The sequence below is a fragment of the Acipenser ruthenus genome, chromosome 11, assembly GCF_902713425.1.
Source record: "Acipenser ruthenus chromosome 11, fAciRut3.2 maternal haplotype, whole genome shotgun sequence".
Classification (NCBI taxonomy): Eukaryota; Metazoa; Chordata; class Actinopteri; order Acipenseriformes; family Acipenseridae; genus Acipenser; species Acipenser ruthenus.
The window spans coordinates 38,911,315-38,935,480 of record NC_081199.1 but is presented as its reverse complement, the minus strand read 5'-3'; the positions used below and the strand labels follow the sequence as shown (position 1 = coordinate 38,935,480).

Genomic DNA, 24,166 nt, shown 5'->3' with positions numbered 1-24,166 from the left:
AAACCTACCACAGCACAGCACATTATGCAATCGAGCTATACAATATAAGTCATTTTGTAGAAGTGAAGAAATAACCATACGTGTTAAATTGTTCACAAAAACATGTGTGTCTATTGATTTTGCTGTTATTTTCAACATAGGCTTATAACAGCCTCTTGTAGATAATGATAACATTCCATTTAATAAAATATGGGTACATTTTCAATAAAAACACAGATGCCTATCTGTTTCTCAGTGATACAGAGCCATTACTTTCTATAGCAACTCAGCTTTTTGTAGTACAGATGATGCTGATAAAGCAGCACCTGTGGGATAGTTTTTGGCACATATATTGAGGGTTTAGATACATATGAGGGTCTGTCTGGTGATCATTTCCTCCTGTAACAATTACAGCTGGGTATGGTACATTCTCTCCAGGGGTTTTAGGAAACACTCATCTTCCAATGTCTTAGACAGAGCACACAGTCTAAGGTCTACAATTCAGTTGAGATTTGGTGATTGGACAGGTCAAAGTTACATGGTACATGCACCTAAATATTATTCATGATTCAGTTCTGCTTGCAGGCTGCTTACTGTCCTAAAAATCACAAAAGAGAATATTGTTCACATTACATATTTAACAGTATTTAAACTATTTGCAAAGATGCAGGAATACAATGTATTTATATTTAAAAACAAAATGAAGAGGATCTTTTAAATAATTGTATTCCCACAGGTTAATGAGGTTACCATTGAAATGTGTTTATAAAAAACATACAAATGCTGTATAGAAGGAAACATACGAGCTCATGTTTCAAATGTAATACACATCACTTTAAACCTTAATTTAGAAAATGAGTCAGTGTGGCTATTGTGGTAACACATATTTTCTAGTCCTGTTTTACATTGTGTATCCTGACCAAAAAGTTCTCTTTTCTGTGTTAGAAAAGCTATTCAATTCAATCAAATAATGTGCAATTTTTTAAAAATAGATATTATATCAACCAGGTTACAGGCAGCTAGAATTACCAATGCTCTCCATGGAATGAACACCACTTGGATTGTAAACCAGGTCTGATACCTGATGAAGTTGGGTGTTTTTGTTTCCACTAAGGTAAAGGTCCTAAAAGACACAGCAACTTGTTTACACAGACGTAGAACGAAGGCGTGCACAGTGTAGCTCTCGCAGGGAGCTCACATAGGGTAGTGCTGCGTTCCCAACTTGTAATTTAGGTTTAGGGGTAGGTATTGGGTTAGGGTTAGGTTTTAGGGCTGGGGTTGGTATTTGTGCGTTTAGCTAGTTGACTGAGTAAATGATGTGTAATTTATATTTTCTTTTTTTTTAAAATCTTTCCGTCACTTTAGTTGTTACAGAGGGCAGATTAATACAGCGCTTTTTAAATGCAGGTGGCATTAGCACATAATCTTGCACTGAGATGGCCTAATTATGTATTCATCATGACACCGGTAACTCGGTAACAACAATCGCGCACGCAGCACTACCCCGTGTGAGCTACGCTACGCTACGCTATGCGAGTCTGCGTTCTGCAGCAACACCCCTCTAGATTGACGTCGCTTTAACCCTGCCTGTGTGGCTCTTTCTAGCGTCGGCCATTTTGCCTCCCCCTGGCTGTGACTGTGTGTGAGAATTGAATTGAGTGCGGAAGTAGAAACTTCACTGAGGGTTTAGGGTTCTGCCTCTGGATGGTCAGACAGCACCTTCAGTTCAACCTAACGTACACACCTTTCACATCAAAATAAACACCCTTAAATCCAACTTACAGGAGCGCAAGAGATGGCAGGAATGTTACCGGCTTGTGTGGTAGACTGTGGAACGGGGTAAGGCTTTCAAATACTTTGCATTCCGTAGTGCAAGGAAGCGGTAGGCACTTCGGGTTTTTCAGTCAGTTCTCTGGGTGTGTATGCAGCCGGCTCAATTCTCACAGCCGGATTTTTTAATGCGTTTATTTTTTTTACTGCATTATTCTTTGTTGCAATATCGCAGTTGTATTTATTTAATTGCAAATTCAATTATTAGTAAAATTAGATGAAAGCTTAACAGCCGCGGGGTGGTATTTGCTTTTATCATCAGAAAGTCATCATCTTCATGTCTGGGGGGTTTTAAGTGAACGGGTCCACCCATAAAACAGCAGTCAAGTAATGCATTCTTGTTGAACCGATTTTGTGTCGCCAAACTATTTCAGATTTTGGTCAAGTCTAATGTTCGATTCTGTCTTTTGAAATTTTGTTTTTGTGTTTTCATGCATTACTTCTCTAAAAGCCCTCACTATATGAGCAATCGTAAAGGAACTTCCTCTTCCTGCTTTCACGATTTTTATTCCATATATGGTATTTTTCTGCATATTTTTTTTTTTGTGTGTGTTTCAGACAAGTTACAATTGTCAGTTACGGATAGTTTTAGTTAATACCATGCTTTGACAATTAGGCGTTTGCTTTGTGGTTGCCATAATGACTACTGGAGCGCCTGCTGTAAAAATGCATTTTGAGTGCAAACCTAAGATTTATCAACTCACACCCAACTTCCGCTTTTACTAAAGGTACATTATTCCTCCTACTCCTAGCAGTACTACATTAATTGTGCTGATTTACAACATATGCACACATGTAACATGGCTATTGACACACGTGATAAAAACACATTTTGTTCACTGTTCATAATAATGTAAAATGACTCAAGTCAGGCCAAGGAATTTTTTTTTTTTTTAACTCACAGGTATGGAAATAACACTACCATTGCATAGCAGTTGGGAGCATTCCTGGTTTCACAGTGAGTTTAATAAAACACACCTGAGCTTGTTACCTAGACACTGGCGTTGATCAAGCACATATTAAAACCTGGAATGGGTGGTCTTATTAACGTCCGTGACATACACAATTAACCAGTATGGCTTTTGCAAGTGTCCAGAATGATATATAAATATCAGCTATGCAATAAAACATGCAGATTAGATGCACCACTTAGCCTAACAAAAGTGACGCTGTTGTTGAGCCATTGGCTCATCTTTACAGTTTGCCTGTCAATCTCAACTGGTGTCATGGGAGGCACTTCAGTTGCTGCCCCTTCCTGGTACTTACCACTGCATCGACTGGTTTCGCAGACAACGTTTCGCATTCATTTTTGACTACCTTAGCCAGGGTCAAGGCCAGTGCTAATTAGGGTGCCCTGGTTCTAACCAAACCTGGGACAAAGATTGTTATATTCCATATTAGATTTGAAAATATCAACTCATTCAAGTAGTTGAAATAATGAAATATCACTACACATTGTAAAGAATAATTGGAAATAATATAATTTGCGGAAAGTAAGTATTATTTGAAAACATTTAAATAACTTTTGCAGAAATCGAATAGTATTTGAAAATAATTTAAATACTAGTACATATAATAAATATTCAACCATCTTTATATATGAAAATTAATGAAAGCCTAATTAATATCCTGAATCCAAACAGGTTAAACCCTGTCCTCGTTAGCTGTTCATCAATAACCGATTAGGCCTACACCTGCTGCCATTAACAGAGCAGTTGTCCAGAGGTAACTGAGTGGGTTAACTCCTCCCTGTTAGCTCTGTTCACCTGAATTGGTAAAGTGGCCGGTTCTGAATTAATGAAATGAACATGTGCATGTAGTATTCTCCTCGTTTGAGAACCTCCTCAACTGTCATGAGTTAATCGCAAGACCCAGGGTGTGTTTTTGCATTTTGACTGCAACAGAACCAGGTTAAGCGACCTTTGACCAAGAACCCGTGAACGTGACCACAGCACAAGAACGGACCCGGTCATTAAAAATGGCAGAGGTTGAAAATGTAGTCGCAGCAGTTATGAGTATTACTGATGAACCAACAGGTTGGTTATGTATATAACACTGACTAATGTCACAGATATGTCTGTCAGAAGTGTTGTACCAATGCATAATGCAAAATATATCTCTAGATGAACGTGTTAGACTGAATTGCTATGTATACCAGGTGTTCCAAGTGCTGCAAGTGCTTTAATTGTATGTGAAACCTTTTTTTTTTTTTAATTTGTGATTTAAATTTGAACATTTACTTCGAACAATCAATTGTTTTGAGCCTAGTGTGTGTGTGAATTATATATATACACACACACACACACACACACACACATTTTTATTATTTACAGAAGAACAAAAATAAACAAAAACCTAACTCTCCACTCCCTAACTACAATTTTTCTCTCCCGTTTCTCACTACATCGGACGGCTAAGCCGTTTTCACACACAAAAAGTTTACCTCTTGATTATATAAAATGAGCCCCAGTATTATACATGACTTTATAATCTACACAAACCATCTTGCATTAAAATATTACACATTTACAGAAACGTGCCGTTTTTATTATTTACATAAAAACCAAAATAATCTACATAATTCAGAAGAGGTTACAGAAACAAGTTGTAAAACTTGCGTCGCCATCTTGACAGGAAGGCCGTGTCCTGCAATACCTCTGGTTACAACCATGAACTGTGCCACAAACCCGGTTCAGTGGACCCATGACCGCTAGGTCCAGTGACTGAAAAACCACAACCAGATGACCTCACGACCTGGTCATAGCGCACCCCAAATATAAAAGCTGCCATTCCCCATCGCAAGTGAAGTCATATGTCAAGTTACACTGAGGGACCACTGCTGCTACAAACGTGTCTACTGAGGTCTAAAGCTGATTTGTATTTCCTCATACCAGACAATGCTTCAGACAAGTTCAAAGCTACTAGCAAGCACTGCAAACAGCAAGTTGGCTGTTCAGTCAGAACAACCTCAAATCTGTTTGTCCACCTCAAGGTTTGTCCTGCCTTCCAGAAGGGTCTGACCCCCTTGGCTTCTGGAAGTTCCTTGCATTGGCAAAGCTAGCTGCCAGCTACCTCAATGTGCCAGCCGCAGTTGAGAGTGTTCAGTATTGCTGACAGGACCTTTTAGGCCAGATCAGTGTGTTCAATGAGCGACTCCAGGCTCAAACACATGTTCATCAAGTGCAATCGCCACTTGCAATAAAGGCAATGGACAGTCATATTGACCTACTTGAATGGGACTGTATTGATTTGTTCATAATATGATTTCTTATGGTGGAGAAATATGGGTCACTGTACATGCTAGGGATTGATGAATTTTGTCACTATAATGCCTATAATAATATGTATTATTCTGGTGTTTTGTGAATTATAACTGCCATCTAGCTATATATATGCTTGTATAAATAGATGTTAAAATACACTCCAGTATGTGTCATGTTATTTGACAGAATTTATATATATATGTATTTTATAGATATATATAGATATCTATAGATATATAGATAGATATGTAAATCAAGGTTAATATTTAAATGTCAAATTTTAATGGACGATGGTTGAAATGTTTAAGTATTTACAATCAATTCAAATATATTTCTAAGAACATTTCAATATTCCAAGTCGCATGTACATGTATTTGAAGTATTTCAATATATTTAACTACACATTATAATATTTATTCCCAGGTCTGGTTCTGACTCACTCCTGGCCAACAACAGTACGAGGATGCAGGATCTCTAGCTCTGTACAGTTTTATAAATCACCTTGTCTTTGAAATAATTGCATATCCTGAATTAAGGAAATAAAAAAAAATCAAAAAGGAACAAACAGCACAATAAAAGGGTCACTAGTTATATGTTGTAAATAATATGGCTATGGAGATTTTTATAGCATGCACTGTAAACGGTGCCTGCTTTTAGATAAGATACTCTAATGCTTTATGCTACTTACTGTAGCTTAACAAACAAAGTAGGCCAATGTAGCTTTAAGTTGAATGTTATTATCCCAATATAAACATCATGGTTTGAAATCTCAATGCAAAGAAAATCACAAAAAACTTTTTTTTAGATAATAATAATCCTTGGTTGTCAACCTTGGGTCTGCACTGACTCAGACTTCTATGCCATTTTAAAATTAACAGTCATAGTGTTTGCACGCTTATGTCCAGTTCTCAAAAAGAAGAAGTTGACCAAATTGAAAAGGAATTATTGCTGGCATTAAATCAGCAACTACAGTATGCAGTGTACTTGTAACGCTAGAGAAAGGAAACCACAGGATTTCATGACATCATTTTGCAAGGAACACAAACGGAGCAAAACTATTTTCCTTGAACAAAAAAGTCGTCTTTGCCATGTCGCTTCATTAACTCAGTGTACCTCTGTTGCTTTTGCAAGAACATTTTGAAAGTTGATAGTAAAAAGATGTGTTTAAGCTTGACCTCAGGAAGGTTTAAGGTGTTGCTATTTCTTAGCAATCGTGTACAACGTCTCATTTGACTTCTGGTATAATGGCTGATAAACAAGTTAACATGCAGTATAAAGGAGTCCTGTGATTATTGTTTAGCATTACTTTTTGAAACGGTATAGATTAATGAACTTTGTAAATTTAGTCACTTCCTTTACTTCCTGTTTAAACAGCATTAGTATTTTAAGAAGGGGCTTCAAAGAGTAATCATGTTAATTGGGGGGTCTTCTTAGCACCACTATAGTGTTCTTCAGCAGCTCAGTGTGTCAGTAGAGACTTGTTTTAACACATCCGCTTTACAAGTGACTGTTCAAGGCAAGTCTGGAATTCACGGTTTTCATGTTCTGGAATGCAGGTAAACTTCCCTGATACACAAAGTAAAGGAAGGTAATGTGCAAAACATTTTCATTCTCAAGACGTATTAAACTCGTGTCATGATTCAGTAAGTACCATACATGGAGAATACTTGATTTGATTGAAATATATCGCTTTATTAAATTCGATGTTCCCTTTTAAAGTGGCTTTTATGTTTGTATATGAATTTGAAAACAATCTAAAGTGTTTAACAACTTTTGACACTTACGCTAACTCCTCATAAATGTATCCTGCTTGGTATTAGAATACTGAGCGGGCTCAAATATTAAAAACAAAACAAACAAACAAAAACACTATTGTCATTTCAACTGATTAATACCCTGTTCACACTTGTTTCTGTTTAGAATAGACCAGTACAATACAATGTTCTGTCCTAACTCACTTTGCAACACCAGTACAAGACCGATACTGTTGTGATATACCTGTCCACATTTAAACTGGCTTCTATCGATACACATAATATTCTATTACACCTGGTTTTCTATGACTCCATCACGCTGTCCGCAAAGGGTTGTGAGAGAGAGAGCTTGGGAGAAGATTTTCTATTGAGTCAATGGAGCGCTGTCGGTTTGAGCTGCTTTAAGCTTATTTTATCGATGTTTGTTTAAAAATATAACAAACTTATGAAGTCTATTTTTTACTCTTGCTCACGGTGTCTTGATGAAAAACATAACCTGTGCTAATGATGACATACCGTAATCCTACCTGAAAAATGCACTTTTCTAAACGCAGTACCAGACATGGCACATGCGCAGATAAGAGATGAGCGTTTCACACATTACAGACCGGTGCAAATATAAAACTTGGATTTTTTTAGTGTTGGCGTCGGTTTTTAGTTTTTAACCATTGATTCAAATTTCACTTCGATAATTACTACTGTAACTTATCTGCAAATATAAAAAACAGTACATTAGTAAAACTGGCGTAAAAAAGTGTGAACAGAGCTTTAGAGTTTCAAACCAGTACTACTTACTACCTTATTTCATTATTCAATATGCACCAATTTTACTAAACTACAGTACATTATTGACAGTACTATGCTTTTCTGTTTGAAGACCCTTCAGTATTTCACTATTTGTTTTGATGTGTCAGTCAGATTGCAAAATATTCTATAGCTACTTTGGGCAGCCTAAATTTCATCGTACCCTTTTAATCTTGCAAAACTAACATTCCAACTGTAGCCCACTGCTTTTCAAACGCCATATGAAAGACAACTAGTATTCAACTGGCATCCAAATGGCCAAAATGCATCTTGCAACCTTTGAATATCCAATTGTCTTCCGTCTTTACGTTAAAATAATTTTATGCCAGTCCAGTGTCCTGAAACCAAATACAATCTAGTGCAGAAAATTTCCAAATATGAACCCAACAACAAACTTGAATTCACTTCGAACTCGACTTCTCTTGAATTGTCTCGAGATAAAAAACAAAAAACAGTCATCAGTGTGTCAGTACTACAGTAGCTGAGGCTGTGCGTTCTATAAAACAGCTGGATTTCGTTATTTAAAATTAAGTTTGTTTAGTCAAAGAACATTGCATGATTAAATCTGTATGTGTTTTATGGAGGAATGGAAACAGTTGTCCCTTATGTAGATTTTTTTTTAATTATTTTATTTATTGAGAGAATTTGAAGTTTTTAACATTTATACCCAACCTTTGTATTACTGTTTGTAAGATCATGGTTGTTGTCTAGTTTCTTTGTAAGGACAGTGAAAAATAAGTCCTGCATTTATTACTGATTCTGTACTGTATGATCTAGGATCATCCTGATGTACAGTACTGTAAGTATGATTTGTGCTTAGTGAAAGTACAGTATTCTCCAAATATTACACTTACAGTAGCTCCAAACAGTAGATTTTTTCAGTACAGTGTGGAGGACATCATTACACTTGCCCCTGAATGACTTTGTGTGCAAACAAAATGTATAACATTGTCATTTCCAGTGATCAAAGCTCATACAGAAGTGAACAGAGGGCTGAATGGCCACCACTTCAGCTACAGTCTTTTAGTGGACACTGGCAGGCAGTGTCATCTGGGAACTTGTGACTATCCCATATAGTCTGTGGAAGTCACAAATACTGTTGGCGTGAGGCATTACTTTTTCCATATGTGTTTGTAAGACTGAGGACTGTTTTTTGTGGTCATGAATGTAAGACCAGAGAAGTTCATTTTCCTCTTTTCTGCATGTTTCTGGCTTTGAATACATTTTAACCATTTGAGTGAAACAAACACAGAATTTTAAAACCTGAAAGTAGAGTGAAAGGTTTCTGAGTAGTTGTTAAGCATTAAAAGCATGTTATTAATCAGTCCTACCGGAATGCCTGAGTTGATATAAGTACATCCGGTGGCCTGGAGCATTCATGTTTTGGTATGTTTAAATAGCCGTCCCTGGACAGCTGTAAAGTGAAATCATTCACCAGTTTTGGGAGATAATAGTTTTACCAGAGCACCCACAGAGCCTTGTAGTCTCCAATGTTTGTGTAGGGCATTTGCAGTCACCCGTTTCCCCAGACAGGCACACATGCTCTTCTTGTCCTACATACAGCAGTGCTTTTTATTGCTGTGTTACTGAAGGTTAAGCATTCTCTGATGTTTGGGAAATCAGCATTTTCAGGATCCTTTTGCAACTTGATGGTGGCGGCATATAGCCCCTCCTGCGTTACATTAGAAACCTCAGAACTTTCATCAACCTATCCGGAAGGTCTATTAGGGTCACTAGCAAATGGTAGAAGAACACAGAACATTCAAGTACATTTCTAGCTTACATTTTATTTGAAACATTATTGAAGGTAAAAAAAAAAAAACCTGTAATTTTAAAGGATAGCTGACCTTGTCTGTGACCAGATGGAAAAGCAGGGTTGGCGTTTTTTTTTTTTTTTTTTTTTGCAATCCTATTATATATATTTTTATTTAAATCTATTTTTTGGATTTTCTTTTTTTGTTTTAATTGTTTTTTTGTAGTACCGTAGTTGTAGCTCTACAGTACCTCCAAACTGTAATTATAAGGATGTTGAATGGTGGTTTGTGAATAGTTACATACCAAACTAAATCATTCAATCTTAAATGAATACATAAATAAAGCAAATTGTTTTATATTTGTGGCATCCTCTAAATGTGAACTACTATATGTGAACTACAAGAATTTAGCGATGGAGTACGTCAGAGAAAAATCCCCCTCACTCATCCCAGTCATTCTTTTCTTTTACTTTTCTTTCTTTGATTTCCTCTTTCTGTGTCAGTCCAAACACACACAGTTATTATTTAGGAATACTTTGCTTTTTATAGTGTGTTCAATTGATAAAGTTCCTGATTGCACCACACATTGCTCAGTTGTCTATTTGGGACCCAACTGCACTGTCATCAGAATCGCTCTGGCAAATATGTTAGTGATGGGGCAGGCGCTCTATAACAGGGCAGGACATGTCTTCAGAATACCATTTCAGTGGAGTATTTTTTTTACGTCTCCGCTCCATTTATGCTCCACAGAATCGGGGGCAAGCACTGTTTGCACTTGCACTCACATTTGCTCTGTGATCAGAATACAGCCCTAAGAGTTTGTTTATAGACAGTAGTAAGAGTTTATAAATAAAAGGTTTTTGAAACATACTTGTCTTTTTCTTGAGAAACCTATATAAAATAGTAAATGAGAATTATTTAAATAAGTGTTTTTTTTTTTTTTTTAATTGGTGCTTTAAATCGATTTCTTTTAAATCAGCAATCCCTGCGGTAAAGTCCTCATCAGGGCTCTATTGCTTATGTACACCTCTACCAAGTTTTAATAAGACACACCTTATTGCTTATTGTACACAGAGGGTAATTCAACCTACAATGGTCAAACTGCTATACAACGAAAGCCTTTTATTGACTGAGTTAGCAGTCCTCTGTAAGGGGAGGGATTAGTGTAACTGTAGGAACTGTGTCTTATTGCAACACCACAAGCCTCCTAGAATAGAATTGTTAATTGCCTGATCCTCTCTTGTCACCGCACAATGCCAGAAATAGGACATTGATTTTCTTACGATACATTTTCTTCTTCTATTCCTCCCACACAGTGTAGATGTAATGAGATTGATACTAATAATAATTTCATTAATGATAAGGCATTGTTTAACACCTTACAGTAAGGGCTTCCGAAGGAGAAGTGAATTATAAGATAAATCATAGAACCTGATGGTTTATTCATTTTTGAGCTAACTGGTGATGTTCACAGGAAATGGCTTAAATGCCCAGAAGCCCAGATTCAAACTGTAAACTGGGCTCACCGATCCTAAAAAGGACAAAAAGGAGAGTGCATTTTTATTTTATTTATTTTTTTATTTCGTAGAAGAAACCTGTTGCCTTGATAGAAAAATTATATCTTCTTCAATCCCAACAATTTTAATGTAACAATTTCTGGACACCACTGTGAACCCCTAATCCAGGTTACAGTTAATTTGTTAATTTGTGAGCAACCTAGAGTAGACAGGCTTGATATTTGGTCAGAATCTGATGTCTAACCCAGCTCATAAAATGTATTGCAGGTTGTAAATGCATCGGATTGCTTGTAGGTAACTTTGTAGTAAAATGTTGTTCATGACTGATTGTCTTTTTTTTTGTTTGTTTTGTTACTTTCAGGTATACAAAACTTGGATATGCTGGAAATACAGAACCACAGTTTATCGTTCCATCATGTAAGTAGTATGGTATAATGTATAATGTGATATGTTGTAACAATTGTAAGTCGTCCTGGATAAGGGCGTCTGCTAAGAAATAAATAATAATAATAATAATAATAATAATAATAATAATGGTATTGCATTTTCTTCAAGTGTCGTATCGTTCCAAGGTGTAAACATACCCTGTGTGGTTTTCATCTTACTTGTTTAAGAATCCCATGGCAAGGTGGATTTCTGCTGCTGCCACAAAAGGAGCAAAACTGTTGACTGTTGAAATTAGCAGGTATAGCAAACATCATCAGGGAATGCATAGGATGACCTTAAACATGATAATGTAGGATCTTAGGGAGAGGTGGGGAAGCAGAGTATGGAGACTCGGGACAAAATAGTCAGGTAAGCAACAAACAAAATCACGATTTTTTAAAAATTTAAATACGCTGTTTTACTCCATATTTGTGAAAAACCACTTTTGGAAGTACACAATTTGTGTATTTTGTGTTTGCCTTTTTTTCTGGTATACAATCTTGTGTAATGTGTTTTGGAGTCGTTTTCAACCCCTGAGGAGCTGTAGCTATCCCGTATCTGTAGCTCTTGGAGGTGTTACGGTAAAGCCTGAGTGAGTAGTGCTCTCCTCCTCATTGGGCAGGTTGAGACTTCCCAGGCGAGGCTTTTTCCTCCTGGAATTTCTGTTGCCTATGGCATGCTTGTTCGATGAGCTGATTGTCAGGAGTGAGAAGGGAGGGCACCTACTGATCTTCAGTGGTGGGGTGACATTCTAATCGGGTTTAAAAAAAAAAAAAGGGGGGGGGGGGTAAAAAAAGAGAACTCCTTCTGTTCCTTGCACAGCATATCTCATATGTGAAGTCTTTCCACAGTGTGAATGCTATCAGTGTAAAATACCAAATACAGCCATATTAGCTGGGAGGTGGAGTTGTTTGCATTTTAACAGACTGTAAAGCTGTAGGTTCATTTTTTTTTTTCTTTAGGAACATCAGTCAACCCAAAGAAATTATATGGACTTATAAATACAGCCACCTAACATTTTAATTTGATTTCTCATGGCCATTTATTTGACACAGAGAGCTCTGATATTTTTTGTATTTTTTTCCCTCCATGTGCTGATTCACCATTAAATATTCCCTTCTTTGCCTGCTGTGAATCAAAACCAAACCACTTCCTTTCTGGGGAAAAAAGAAATTCAAGCAATCAGCACTTCAGTAGAAGGTGCAGTCTGCTCCTCTGAACTCCATCTTGATGTGAATTTTAGTTATTTGACATGAGCTGAATTAAAGACACCTTAATATAGCACATCAGCAGTTCTGTGAACTTCCTGTCTCTCCAGATCCAGCCAATGTGCTGCAGTCTTGCCTGGTGGGATGTGAAGCAACAATTTCCATTAGTGCTGATAGGCCGGACTTTGTGGTGGTTTTGTAATACTGTTCATGGTGGCAGGGATGGGATGAATTCCTGTTTTTCAATTCCAATTCGATTTCCAATTCCTTTTTAAAATCAATTCCCAGTTCCTTCAAAGGAATTTGCATTTTAGAGACATAATAATTATTGTGATTTGTTCAACTGCCTTTTGTTTTTAAGCCAATTTAATTGACTAACGTGACTTCAAGTAATTTGTTGACACGGCGAGAAGTTAATTAACAGAATACTGCTAATTGCAATTTTGATCAGTGATGTGTTGGAATTGATTAAAGGGGCATGGGAATTATACTTGGAATTGAGAATGGTATTGGAATTGAAGAACAGAAATGGTCTAAATTGACATCCCAAAACTTGTTTCCTTGTGCAGTAACTAAAATTGTAACCCAAGCTTCCAGAGGTGAAACTTGGTCTTCTCGTTGCATTTCCTTATTTACCAAAGGCTTTATCTTTAGAAGCTGGAATGATAACCAAAGACAGATGTGCTGCTTGAACTTTTAAGGATGGGAAGATGTGCCGGTTAAAGGGTTACTAAAGCTAATTAAGCGAAAACAGGAATACATAACAATATTGGTGTAAACTGAACTTTCCATATATTGTAATCTTAGTTGCCTTGCCGTAGACAACAAACGACTAATGCTCATGTACATTAACTGAGATGGACACAGTAACCGATGCTTAATCTTGCTGTGCCAGTATAGTTTACAACCCATTTCTCTTTACATATGCTTAGTGTACTACAAATTGTTAATGATGTGTGATTTATATTATACAATACAAGCACAATAGTGATGATGAGACAAGGGAATGCCTTTTTTTTTTAAGTATAGATTTGATAAATCCTTGGTATTTGAGAAAGACTTTGCTTTGTTTTCAAAGGTGTCCCCCCAGGCTAATTTAACATACTGTATGAGATCTAAGAATTAGCCTGCACATTAAATCCATATTACCCTGAGCATGTTTGAAATACTTTTCGAACTAGTCTAAATCTGTATTTTTTTTTTACATTTTGAAGAAACACAGCATTCATTGTCTATGCTAATGGATAGGAAATCAATTAGAAGAGAAATATAATTAAGCGATAGTGCACGTCGATGGTGGCTCTACCGTGTGATAGTTGACCTCAACGGGAGTTATGCATCCTGAGCCAAAGGCAATTTGAATAAAAATAAAAAAAACCTTAACTGACTTAATTTCAAGGCTGGTACAGGATCTCTGAGTTTAGTTCAATCTTTCACAAGTAGTAGACTAAACTGAAGTGTGTGTACTTTTAAACACTCAGTGCTCTTCAGCCTAACCAGTAAAACAAGAAAGATACTTTCCATTACATTCAAATTCCCCTAGTACAGTACATGAGGATAAAGTTTGATCTTCGGAAAATAAATGGTTAAGATGAAAATAATTTCTTAATCAAACTTTGGCAACTTCCATTAATACAGAAGAGGCCCTTTAGTGGCAACTCCAAAACTGCATGAAAAGGAACAATCTTCCAGTCATTATGAACAACAGGAGGTACTTTCAGACACTGACTGGACTGCATAAAACACTCCCTTGCTTTTGCTGCCAGATTCATGTACTTGTGCACTTCTGAGAGGCAGCAGAAAGATGAATTGATAGCACTTTAAATAATGTTGCCTTTATATCCAAGACCCTGAAGAATCAGCATGTCTATTATGCATGTTGCTTTTTATGCAATATGGTATTTATACACGTCTAACTGATTGTGTGCCCATGTTTCTGCTTAACAGGTATTGCTATCAAAGAGTCAGCAAACATTGGAGATCAGGCACAGAGGAGGTTGATGAAAGGAGTGGATGATCTGGACTTTTTTATTGGGGATGAAGCAATAGACAAACCATCATATGCAACAAAGGTAAACGGCAGTTAAGTTGTGTATAACCTTGCTGATAAACAGTATAGCATTATTACTTAAGTGTGCTTACAAATCAGTATATTGAAAAGCCCTTTTGCTTTTGTATGTATACTTTCAACATAGTGTATCTCTCTTGCATTCTAATAACCGCTACCTTTGTACACTATCCAAAAAAGAAAGTAATACATAACGCACCAGAGTGTGCATCGGTCTGGCTCTTATCAGATGAGACTCCATTCAGACTGTGTTGACATGAGAATACTGTTGAATTAAACCTGTTCTGTAGCAGTATTTGAGCCATTACCACAGCAGAGGGCACATTGAGTGTACAAGGTGATAACATTACAAGGTGTGCCCTGTAGTTATACTGTAGCTAATATAAGTGTTTTGCTCTTTCCTTTTCCAATGTCCTAGATTTTGATAAATGACATTTTCAAAGCAGTACCATGTAGTGTTACTGCAGGAAAACAGGACCTTAATCACTAATGAAATTGAATGGCACAGATTCCACTTAGTGTCAGTTGTTGTTTTTTTTTTGTGAAAATGATAAGTATACATTTTCATTATTTTTTATTTTGTTATCTTATAATCATAAACATAGTATTGTCATAAGGTGTTTGTTAGCAGGTTTTTGGTAAGCTAATTAAACCATTTTGTCCTCTTTTCTAACAGTGGCCAATTCGTCACGGTATAGTTGAAGACTGGGATCTGATGGAAAGATTCATGGAACAGGTCATCTTTAAATACCTTAGGGCAGAACCAGAAGACCATTATTTTCTTTTGGTAAGTGATCAAAATACAGTAGAAATCAATGTTTAAGTCTTTTAAAAACACATTAAAGGTTTTGAAATTTGTGCAATGCTTCAAAGTCATTGACAAGCAGGTGCTTATGTACTGTAATGCTTATTTTACATTTGTGTTCATCGTTTTAAAATAACAGCTTTATCTAACTTCTGATTTCTGTGATGGTGTCTGTGTTACTTTTTAACTCTTCACCTTATTTCTCCATACAGACTGAACCTCCATTAAATACTCCTGAAAACAGGGAATACACTGCAGAAATCATGTTTGAGTCCTTCAATGTCCCAGGCCTTTATATTGCTGTCCAGGTAAAAAAAAAACAAAAAAAAAAACAAAAAAAAAAAAAAGAAATGTATTCGTACATCTACCACTGGCTTTTATGTTTACTTTCATCTCTTCTTTAAAGGAATGATAATGTTTTTAAGATCTACGTTCTTACGATTTATAACAACATTTTTTTTACCAGTCTCCATTTTCATTCTGTTGACATTTTTGCTCTTTCCTTCTGTTTCTATACTTCATTTTGTAATATGGAGATAATTAAAAGACAACGCTATAGTATTAAAGGGTTCTGCTGCCGCTGCTTCCTGGTATGAAATCACTTCCTGTGCTGCAGCTCAGGTCATGTGAACTACCACATAGGAAGTACTTAGGTGCCAGGAAGAAACTGTTTGTTTTGTGTTGATCTGTTATTGGGTAATCCGAATCGAGTATAAAACAAAACAAGCACAAATCCAAAGAATCTTAAACACTAAAAGGGAACCAGTCCTAAGGCTAAAAACATTGTAATTGCCCTTTGCAGATTAAGTGTATGCTTATATTTACATAAAAAGACAACGCACTACCCATTGCTATCCATTAGATTCTTATTGGAGAAACGTGTGCCCAGTCAAAATTGATTCTTAATGGATTTGTCAAGGTTGCAGATGCATTTAGGTGGGTAATGCTGTCCATTAGGAATCTCAGACCGTGGCATTCAGGTTTTTTTTTTTTTGGTTTGTTTGTTTGTTTTTTCTTTTCATTCCATGTGAACTGTGTACCTAACTGGAGACACACTCTGTACAAATACATAAGTAATGAAATCGGAAAAAACGTAAAAGTTGTGCAAATCTTCTGCACGAAATGTAACCTTTTCTCAATTTTAAACATTTACAGTGCTTTCGTCCTTGCATCCAAACTTTCCTAAAAGGGTCATGCTTTTTGTTTAACATTTCTTAGGCCGTCCTTGCCTTGGCTGCTTCTTGGACATCAAGACAAGTAGGAGAGAGAACGCTAACGGGAACAGTAATAGACAGTGGAGATGGGGTCACTCATGTCATCCCAGTAGTAAGTACCCCCCTCTTTTATTGGTCCCCGAATAAACAACATGGTCCAGTCACACTGGCTTTGTTTGGACATTTCATAAGATCAAAGTTGGGTTTGGGTTGATTTGTATGAAGGCTCTGAACAAACATAGCTGCCTTCAAAGTTTGTTTTAATCAAACCAAAATTAGTTTGGTCTTTTTCAGTGGAGTCAGTTAGGAGATGTGGGAGTAAGATCTTTTGCACTGATGTATATGTATATTTCCTTACATTGTTTTGAGCATAGTATTGTAAAGCCAAGGGGGAACAATTTGCCAATCGCTAGTGCAGTAACACTGCAAAAAGTGACACTAGAAATAAGGTGTACCAGATTTTATTTTTCCTTTACCGTCCAATCAGGAAAATGAAAAGGGGCAGAGAGACCGAACCATTCACTGTGCAGTATTTTATTTATTTATTGTTTAAATCTTTTTTCTAGCCTCATGATGGTGCTGCAGACAACACACCATTACAGGCTGTTCTCTGTTTATGTAGTTAGCAGTAATGTGTCATGTTTCCTGGCAGACTCCAAATGATATCATATATGGAAATATGAGTTTGCGCAATTGCAGATAAACAGCCACCTCCAGAAGAGCCCAAAGTTGTACTTGTAATTATACACAGTGGGATTTGTGAATGGCAGAGTTATTGTAGAAGTTATTGCTTTTTCTGTCTTTGGGCAGCTCATTCTCTGCTGTAATATTTTCCAGGGTTTGTACTATTTTATAGTCTTTGGCTAAACAACAGATTAAAACAAGCCTTTTGTGGTAAATACTGTAATGTACATTCAAGGTGACTATTTCACACGCTTGGGGGGTGGGGAATGTTCAATCGCTTTACATATTCGCTTTACATAGAGACATAAGGTGTGTGTCAGAGTGGATTGAGATATTTTTGTTCAATTTTTAAAGTACAAAAAAAAAAAAATATATATATATATCACCAAATATTTGGTCTGGTCTTTTCAAATGGTACAATTGATTCGAGCTTGAAGAAAATCAAGAGAATGCAACATTAAACTTTCTGATTAACAAAAGGATTGTGTGGAAATTATTCAGTCCTGACTCACTGTCATAGTGATCTCTGCACAGTACCAACTATTAGCTGCAGCTATTTCAGTTCTAGCAACTGCTCTACAGCTTCTCCAAAGCCGTGGTGTCATTTCTTAAAAGGGCTCATTAGAAAAGAGAAAGCAGCGCCTTTTTTTTTTTACTGTATTATTCTCAGATTTTGAAAAGACAAATCATACTTGCTGAAATTGTACCCACATGCTGGAGAATACAGAATAGCAGTTCTGAGTTTATTTAATATAATACAATAATGTTTATTTATTAAAAAAAATAAAAAAAACAAAGGCTTACTTGCAGCAAGTGCAGCAGCTGCTTCTTTGTGGGTGGAGTGTATGTTGTGGTATGGAACTGCTAATTCAAGACATGTTAAAAGTATAGCCAACTAACTGTATTGTACTTTTATATTATGAGCTTCAAGGTATTCATTATCTCAGAAAATACTTGCTTAAGCAACTGGTATTGTGCTCCAGTATTTTGTTTCCGCATCACACTCGAAATGGTTAACAAGTGAACTGGTTTCCATTGTTTCTTTTTGCACTTCTGCGTTCTCTCTCTGCAAGTGTGAAAACGTTGAAGAAATGTGTGCAGCATTTCAATGAGTAATGCACGGCTTCCGTTGCCTTCGTGGTTTGGGGTAGTTCCGCCTCAAGTCTTGTAGTTGTAGTTTTGCAGAATTGATGCATTTAAAAAAAAAAAATGTCTTGTGTTTGTTGACTTTGCTGTGTCACATTCAAAAGGGATTTTCTTCCCTTTTTAATATATACTGCTTCAGCTGTTTTCCTATACTACATTGATATCCCAGTGTTGGGATTACAAAATATATGAGATTATCAGCAAAAAAAAAAGTAGAGCGCGAGCAGGAAAACATAATTTTAGACTATCGTGAGAAGAAAAAGGAGTGTTCCTTAATTCAGTCCAGCTGGGTACTGTCCTTTTTACAATGTCTGGGCAGGTTATGAGTTCCTGTGGCTTGAACAAACAGATGTGCTTAAATCCATGAGCACTGATTCTACAAATCACTTTGTCGGGTATATAAACCGAAATTGAGTAAAAATGTGTGTGTGTGTCTATATATATATATATATATATATATATATATATATATACACACACACACATACATATATACACATTTTAAACCCTTAAAAAAAAAAAAAAAAAAAAAAAGCAAGCTGATACAGAAACTGACTGAGAACTGCTGTTTTTGTAAGGGCAGGGGGTCCCCCCAGTGGACACAGAGTGGTATAACCAAGCATTGTTTTCATTACATTTTCTCTTCACACTCAAATGGCAATTAAGTCACAATGCCTCTGTTGCCAGCAATTCGTTTCCTTAGAACAGTTTGCTGATATTAATAGTGGTATATTACCAAATCATTAAAGGTACAATTGGCAAGCCTTTTAAACATATTGCCCTCATTACTGCTTTCTCGTTAGCGCCTGATCATTTTGTTCTGTATCTTTTTCGTCTGGTTTCATAGACCCCGAACAGCATTTCTCTTGGACTAATTGTTGTAACCAGGATTGTGTATCTCATTGAAGTTCGGTTTCGCTCCTGTAGCTTGATGCCTGCAATAAGTTTCTTTAACTTCTCATTTCTGCTTGTTCTTGTAGGCTGAAGGCTACGTGATTGGCAGCTGCATAAAACACATTCCGATTGCTGGGCGTGACATCACATATTTTACCCAGCAGCTTCTAAGAGAAAGAGAGGTGGGAATCCCTCCTGAGCAGTCCCTAGAAACTGCTAAAGCAGTTAAGGTAAGTCTACTTGCATGTCTTATTACATTATAAACCCTGTTCATGATTCATTGCAGGCACACCAGTCCCTGATTGCATTAAAGGACACTTCTCATGTAAGGCTGTGATGGTACAGCAAACGCTCCCAAGCTGAGGTCCAGAAGTAATCCCAGGACCCTGTAAACACCCCCAGTGTAGTCTGTGCATCTACCTGATACTACAAGTCATTAGTCTGTATTAACAAGCTCTGTGTCTACCCTAGTTTCTGTCTCTCCATCCATCCCGAAGATAATATTTCTCATACTATAATTCTCTATCGTTGCAAACAACACAATATAGTTTGCAAGACAATAGTCTCCCCACCAGTGCTTGAATAGTTTGCACATAAAAACAGATATTTTTTTGTTCCTAGGCTAGTAATGGTTGGTGATCCCCATCTGAAAAAAAGGTTGTGAACAATTATTTTAGAAGCATATTAAAACAGAATTATAAACTCATTGTAAAATTAACGTATTAATGCAGAAATGTTCTTTTTGTTTCTAAAATGAATCCGGTGGATATGTTTAGGTCACATGTCGATTTCAGTTTTTAAAATTCACATTTTAGCAATTGGGGAGGAAAAAAAATATATATTTGTAGTTCTTTTTTTGTGAATTTGCTATCCCGGACTAATAAAAGCTCTTCTCAGTTTGTACCAGCAGGTGTCACTATGTGTAGTTGAACTTTATCAGACAGTTGTACAGGTTGCATGTTTGCCTCTTTTACTACTATGGTTTCAAATTCAATCTTTTTTTTTTTTTTTTTTCAGGAGCGTTTCAGCTATGTTTGCCCTGATTTAGTAAAAGAGTTCAGCAAGTATGACACAGATGGTTCAAAATGGATCAAGCAGTACACTGGTATAAATTCTATTAGCAAGAAAGAGTTCACCATTGATGTAGGCTATGAGAGGTTCCTGGGGCCAGAGATCTTCTTCCATCCTGAGGTAATGCTGGTCTTTGTATTATTGTTTTTTTGACATATCACATACAATGTGCCAAAATACATTTTGCAATCAGTCCTGGGCATCTGATCCTTATATATCATTATCACACACACATACACACACACACACACACAATAAAAACATAGACACAAAAATCATATTTTTGAACACAGGATATCCATGCTTTTTTCTTCTTCCTAGTTTGCCAACCCTGATTTCACACAGCCCATCTCTGAGGTAGTAGATGAAGTTATTCAGAACTGCCCCATTGATGTAAGGCGTCCTCTTTATAAGGTAAGTACAAATGCTATCTATCTAGCTATCTATCTATCTATCTATATATCTGTCTATCTATCTCTCAATAAAAGATTGATGTATGTGCTATTTTCCTTCTATAGAACATTGTTCTTTCTGGAGGATCAACCATGTTCAGGGACTTTGGGCGCCGTATGCAGAGAGACTTGAAGAGGACAGTAGATGCCAGGCTGAAACTCAGTGAAGAGCTAAGTGGTGGAAAACTAAAGGTACGTTATTCACACCTACTTACCTTGATATGTTTCTGTACAACCGTCTCCTTCCAGACCAAAAAAAAAAGGAGGAACTTGATCACGAAGGTAATGACCCAGCTTCTATTAAGAGCGGACCCAAGAATCCACAGGGCTGCAGAGGGTGGGAAGGAATTGAAACCCAGGGAAATAAAACATGCAGAGAATCTTCTGAGTAAAGAGAGCAATTAGACAGATTGGGTGATTGATTTTAAGACTGTGTCCCTGTCGAAGTTTCAGAATTATGCATAGCATGAGTATTGAGAGATTCCTTTGCGTGTTTCTATTGGTGCTGAAGTTATACATACAAGTTTTGTAATCCTCTGTCTGTCTGTTTTAAATTGGAACTCAAGACGTGTTTTCGCATTTCTTTTGACAGCCAAAACCCATCGACGTGCAGGTTATAACTCATCATATGCAGAGATATGCTGTCTGGTTTGGAGGCTCCATGTTAGCTTCAACTGTAAGTACTTTTACACACAGGTGTTTTGTCTACATCTCTATAAACACATTAACCTTTTGAAGACATATGCCAACAATTGGAACCAATGCTTTATGTCTCTGTGGTGTGACCAAGGTAATACTGAACCACATGCAGAGCGTTATTCCTCTTGCAGACAGCTGGCTATTTAGCCTTCCATGCGTGTCAGTAATCGAAAATGACTATATTTGGTAAATGTTCATTATTTGTTTGTATGATTGAAGCTAGTTTGTATAATGCACCTCATGTTCAAATAAAAAGTTCTCATTTATGTCACATTTTTATAACACAAAGAAAAAAAAAAAAGGCTGCAACTCGCTTACACATTTAATCTACACTACACTTTATTTAAATTCCATTTCTTTAGTAATCCTCTCATACCAAGAAGACAAAGCTGAATTTCTGAATGTTTTGTATTTTTCTTTCAGCCTGAGTTTTACCAAGTATGCCACACCAAAAAAGATTACGAGGAGATTGGGCCCAGCATCTGTCGTCACAACCCTGTGTTTGGAGTCATGTCTTAAAGCTGACCTCAGTTATTTCAGGACTGACTGGGGGTGTGCTCTGATTACCTGCTCTGTCTGGATGGCTGCAATTGTTGAAAAATTAAAGAAAGATTATAGATTACAAGACCAAACACCAATCAGACCGGAAATTGTAGTAAACATGTTGATTAAAAAAATATAAATAAATAAAGAGGGAAATAGTACTAAGCCAAAATAATTTGAGTTTAATTTTCCTATCTGCTGAGCATTGTGAACAGTTTTGTTATAAAACTCTGTAATGGTTTTAGACGTTATTGTGCCCTGATTTTTTTTTTTTTTTTTTTTTTTTGTATGTTAAGATATCCAGATATCGACAGGATTTGAATAGGTTTAGACATCAGCTCTGTTATACTTGAATTGTACTCTTATGTGTACAAGGTAAGAGCTTGTTTATATTTCATACAAAGTTTTTATACATAAAGTTGGGAAAGTAAAAAAAATAACTATAATAATATGAGTAAAAAAAGTAAAAACTCAGCGACAAACTAACTAGTAGTTTCCCAAAGGAAACTGTGCATATCACAGAATCGTCTCTTGTCTGATCGTGTTAGTCCAGTCTATTCCACAGTGACCAATTTTATCGGTTCCTGATTTTATACACGGTCACTCTGCAAACCGCTTTGGTAATGGACCTCTTATCAAAATAACTGATGCCTGCTAGTGCTTTCTGATTACTTAATGCATTCTCTTCTATTTCCTGCTGCAGAAAAATAAATTAATAAAAAAAAAAATTGACTGTCAGACCAGTATTGTAGGCTTTTTTTGATTTAAATACCAAATAATTCCAGCGATCAAATTGGTGTATTTAATGCCTAGCAACATTCCAATAAAGGCATACATTTCTTTCTATGTTTTTGTATCAGCATTTATTGTCTGAGCATAAAGGCAACAAAATATATAATTTTGTCAAACGGTTACAATTCCACTGTAATTCAGCCTATGTGCAATGGAACATTTTGGTTGTATATGTGTAATTTTAAAGTTGCTGATGCTTACAGATTGATGGTCATTGAGAGTGTTGACGTACTTGGCTGTATCCTGTTTTTACATTTTAAGTAATTTAGAAAAAAATAAATTGCTTAAATTTCCCCATCCAAGCCTTTCTGTATTTGTTATACCAGTTATGCATTTTTAAAGACACAACACATCATCCAGGTTTTAGAGGCTGTGTAGCTATATTACTCGTACTACAAAAAAACACCAACATTATTTTCATTCAGATACACTTTAAAAATGCTTATCCAAGCAACATCAAATAACATTTAAATAAATAAATAAATAAATAAAACCATTTGAAGGGAAGTTATTTTTACATGCAGTATATATTTTTTAAAAGCCTTAACTATTCCACCTTAAAAGGTATATATATATTTTTTTTTGAGGAGGTAGTGTGGTCCAGTGGTTAAAGTCTAGGGCTTGTAACGAGAAGATCACCGGTTCAAATCCCACCTCTGCCACTGAGGGTCAACAGTTCAAATCCCACTGACTAACTGTGACCCCGAGCAAGTCACAGCCTACCAAGATTTGTGATGGTGGTCCACTATGAAAGGTGCTATATAAAGATATTATTATAATTATTATTATTATTATAATATCTGTAGTCTCAGTACAAGCACTCTTCCACCCACCACCACTAAACTGCATGTTGATGAGATAATCTTACTCAAAATTTCATGTGTTTTACTTTTTTTCTTTTTTCTTTTTTCTTTCTAATGTTATGGTGCTTTTCCAAAGTTTGGTTCCATTCCAAACTATCGGAATGGACAACCCCTCATGTTGTATAACCTTTTAGTTTCTCAAGTAGTTTTCCTTTTAAAGTAATTTGAATATCATGTAGGCACTTACAGACGAACCGAATAGATATCCTATCTTCTGGGACAAAACCACAGAATCTTAATTTATATAATGCCAGCTTTCCTTGATAAGATCCAGGGTTCATCTGGGATTAAATTGAAATTGGTTCTGAATTATTAGATTATTGTTTTTTTATTTTGTGTTTGCCCTCCTTCCACTTTTGGCCGCATAATCTTTTTCCATCCATGTGATGCAACTAAGTAG

At 36.3% G+C, this 24,166-nt stretch overlaps 1 protein-coding gene across 1 annotated transcript; it reads left to right on the top strand.

Moving 5' to 3' along the window:
- The first annotated feature begins 1,570 nt into the window (after window positions 1-1,570).
- LOC117427199 (actin-related protein 3) lies at window positions 1,571-23,200 on the top strand. The gene is made up of 12 exons (XM_034045672.3): window positions 1,571-1,818; window positions 11,263-11,318; window positions 14,483-14,607; window positions 15,280-15,390; window positions 15,621-15,716; window positions 16,627-16,734; window positions 19,433-19,576; window positions 20,364-20,537; window positions 20,739-20,831; window positions 20,936-21,061; window positions 21,462-21,545; window positions 21,992-23,200. The coding sequence occupies exons 1-12, from the start codon at window positions 1,775-1,777 to the stop codon at window positions 22,085-22,087; spliced, it is 1,257 nt and encodes a 418-aa protein (XP_033901563.1). The 5' UTR covers window positions 1,571-1,774; the 3' UTR covers window positions 22,088-23,200.
- Window positions 23,201-24,166: the final 966 nt, after the last annotated feature.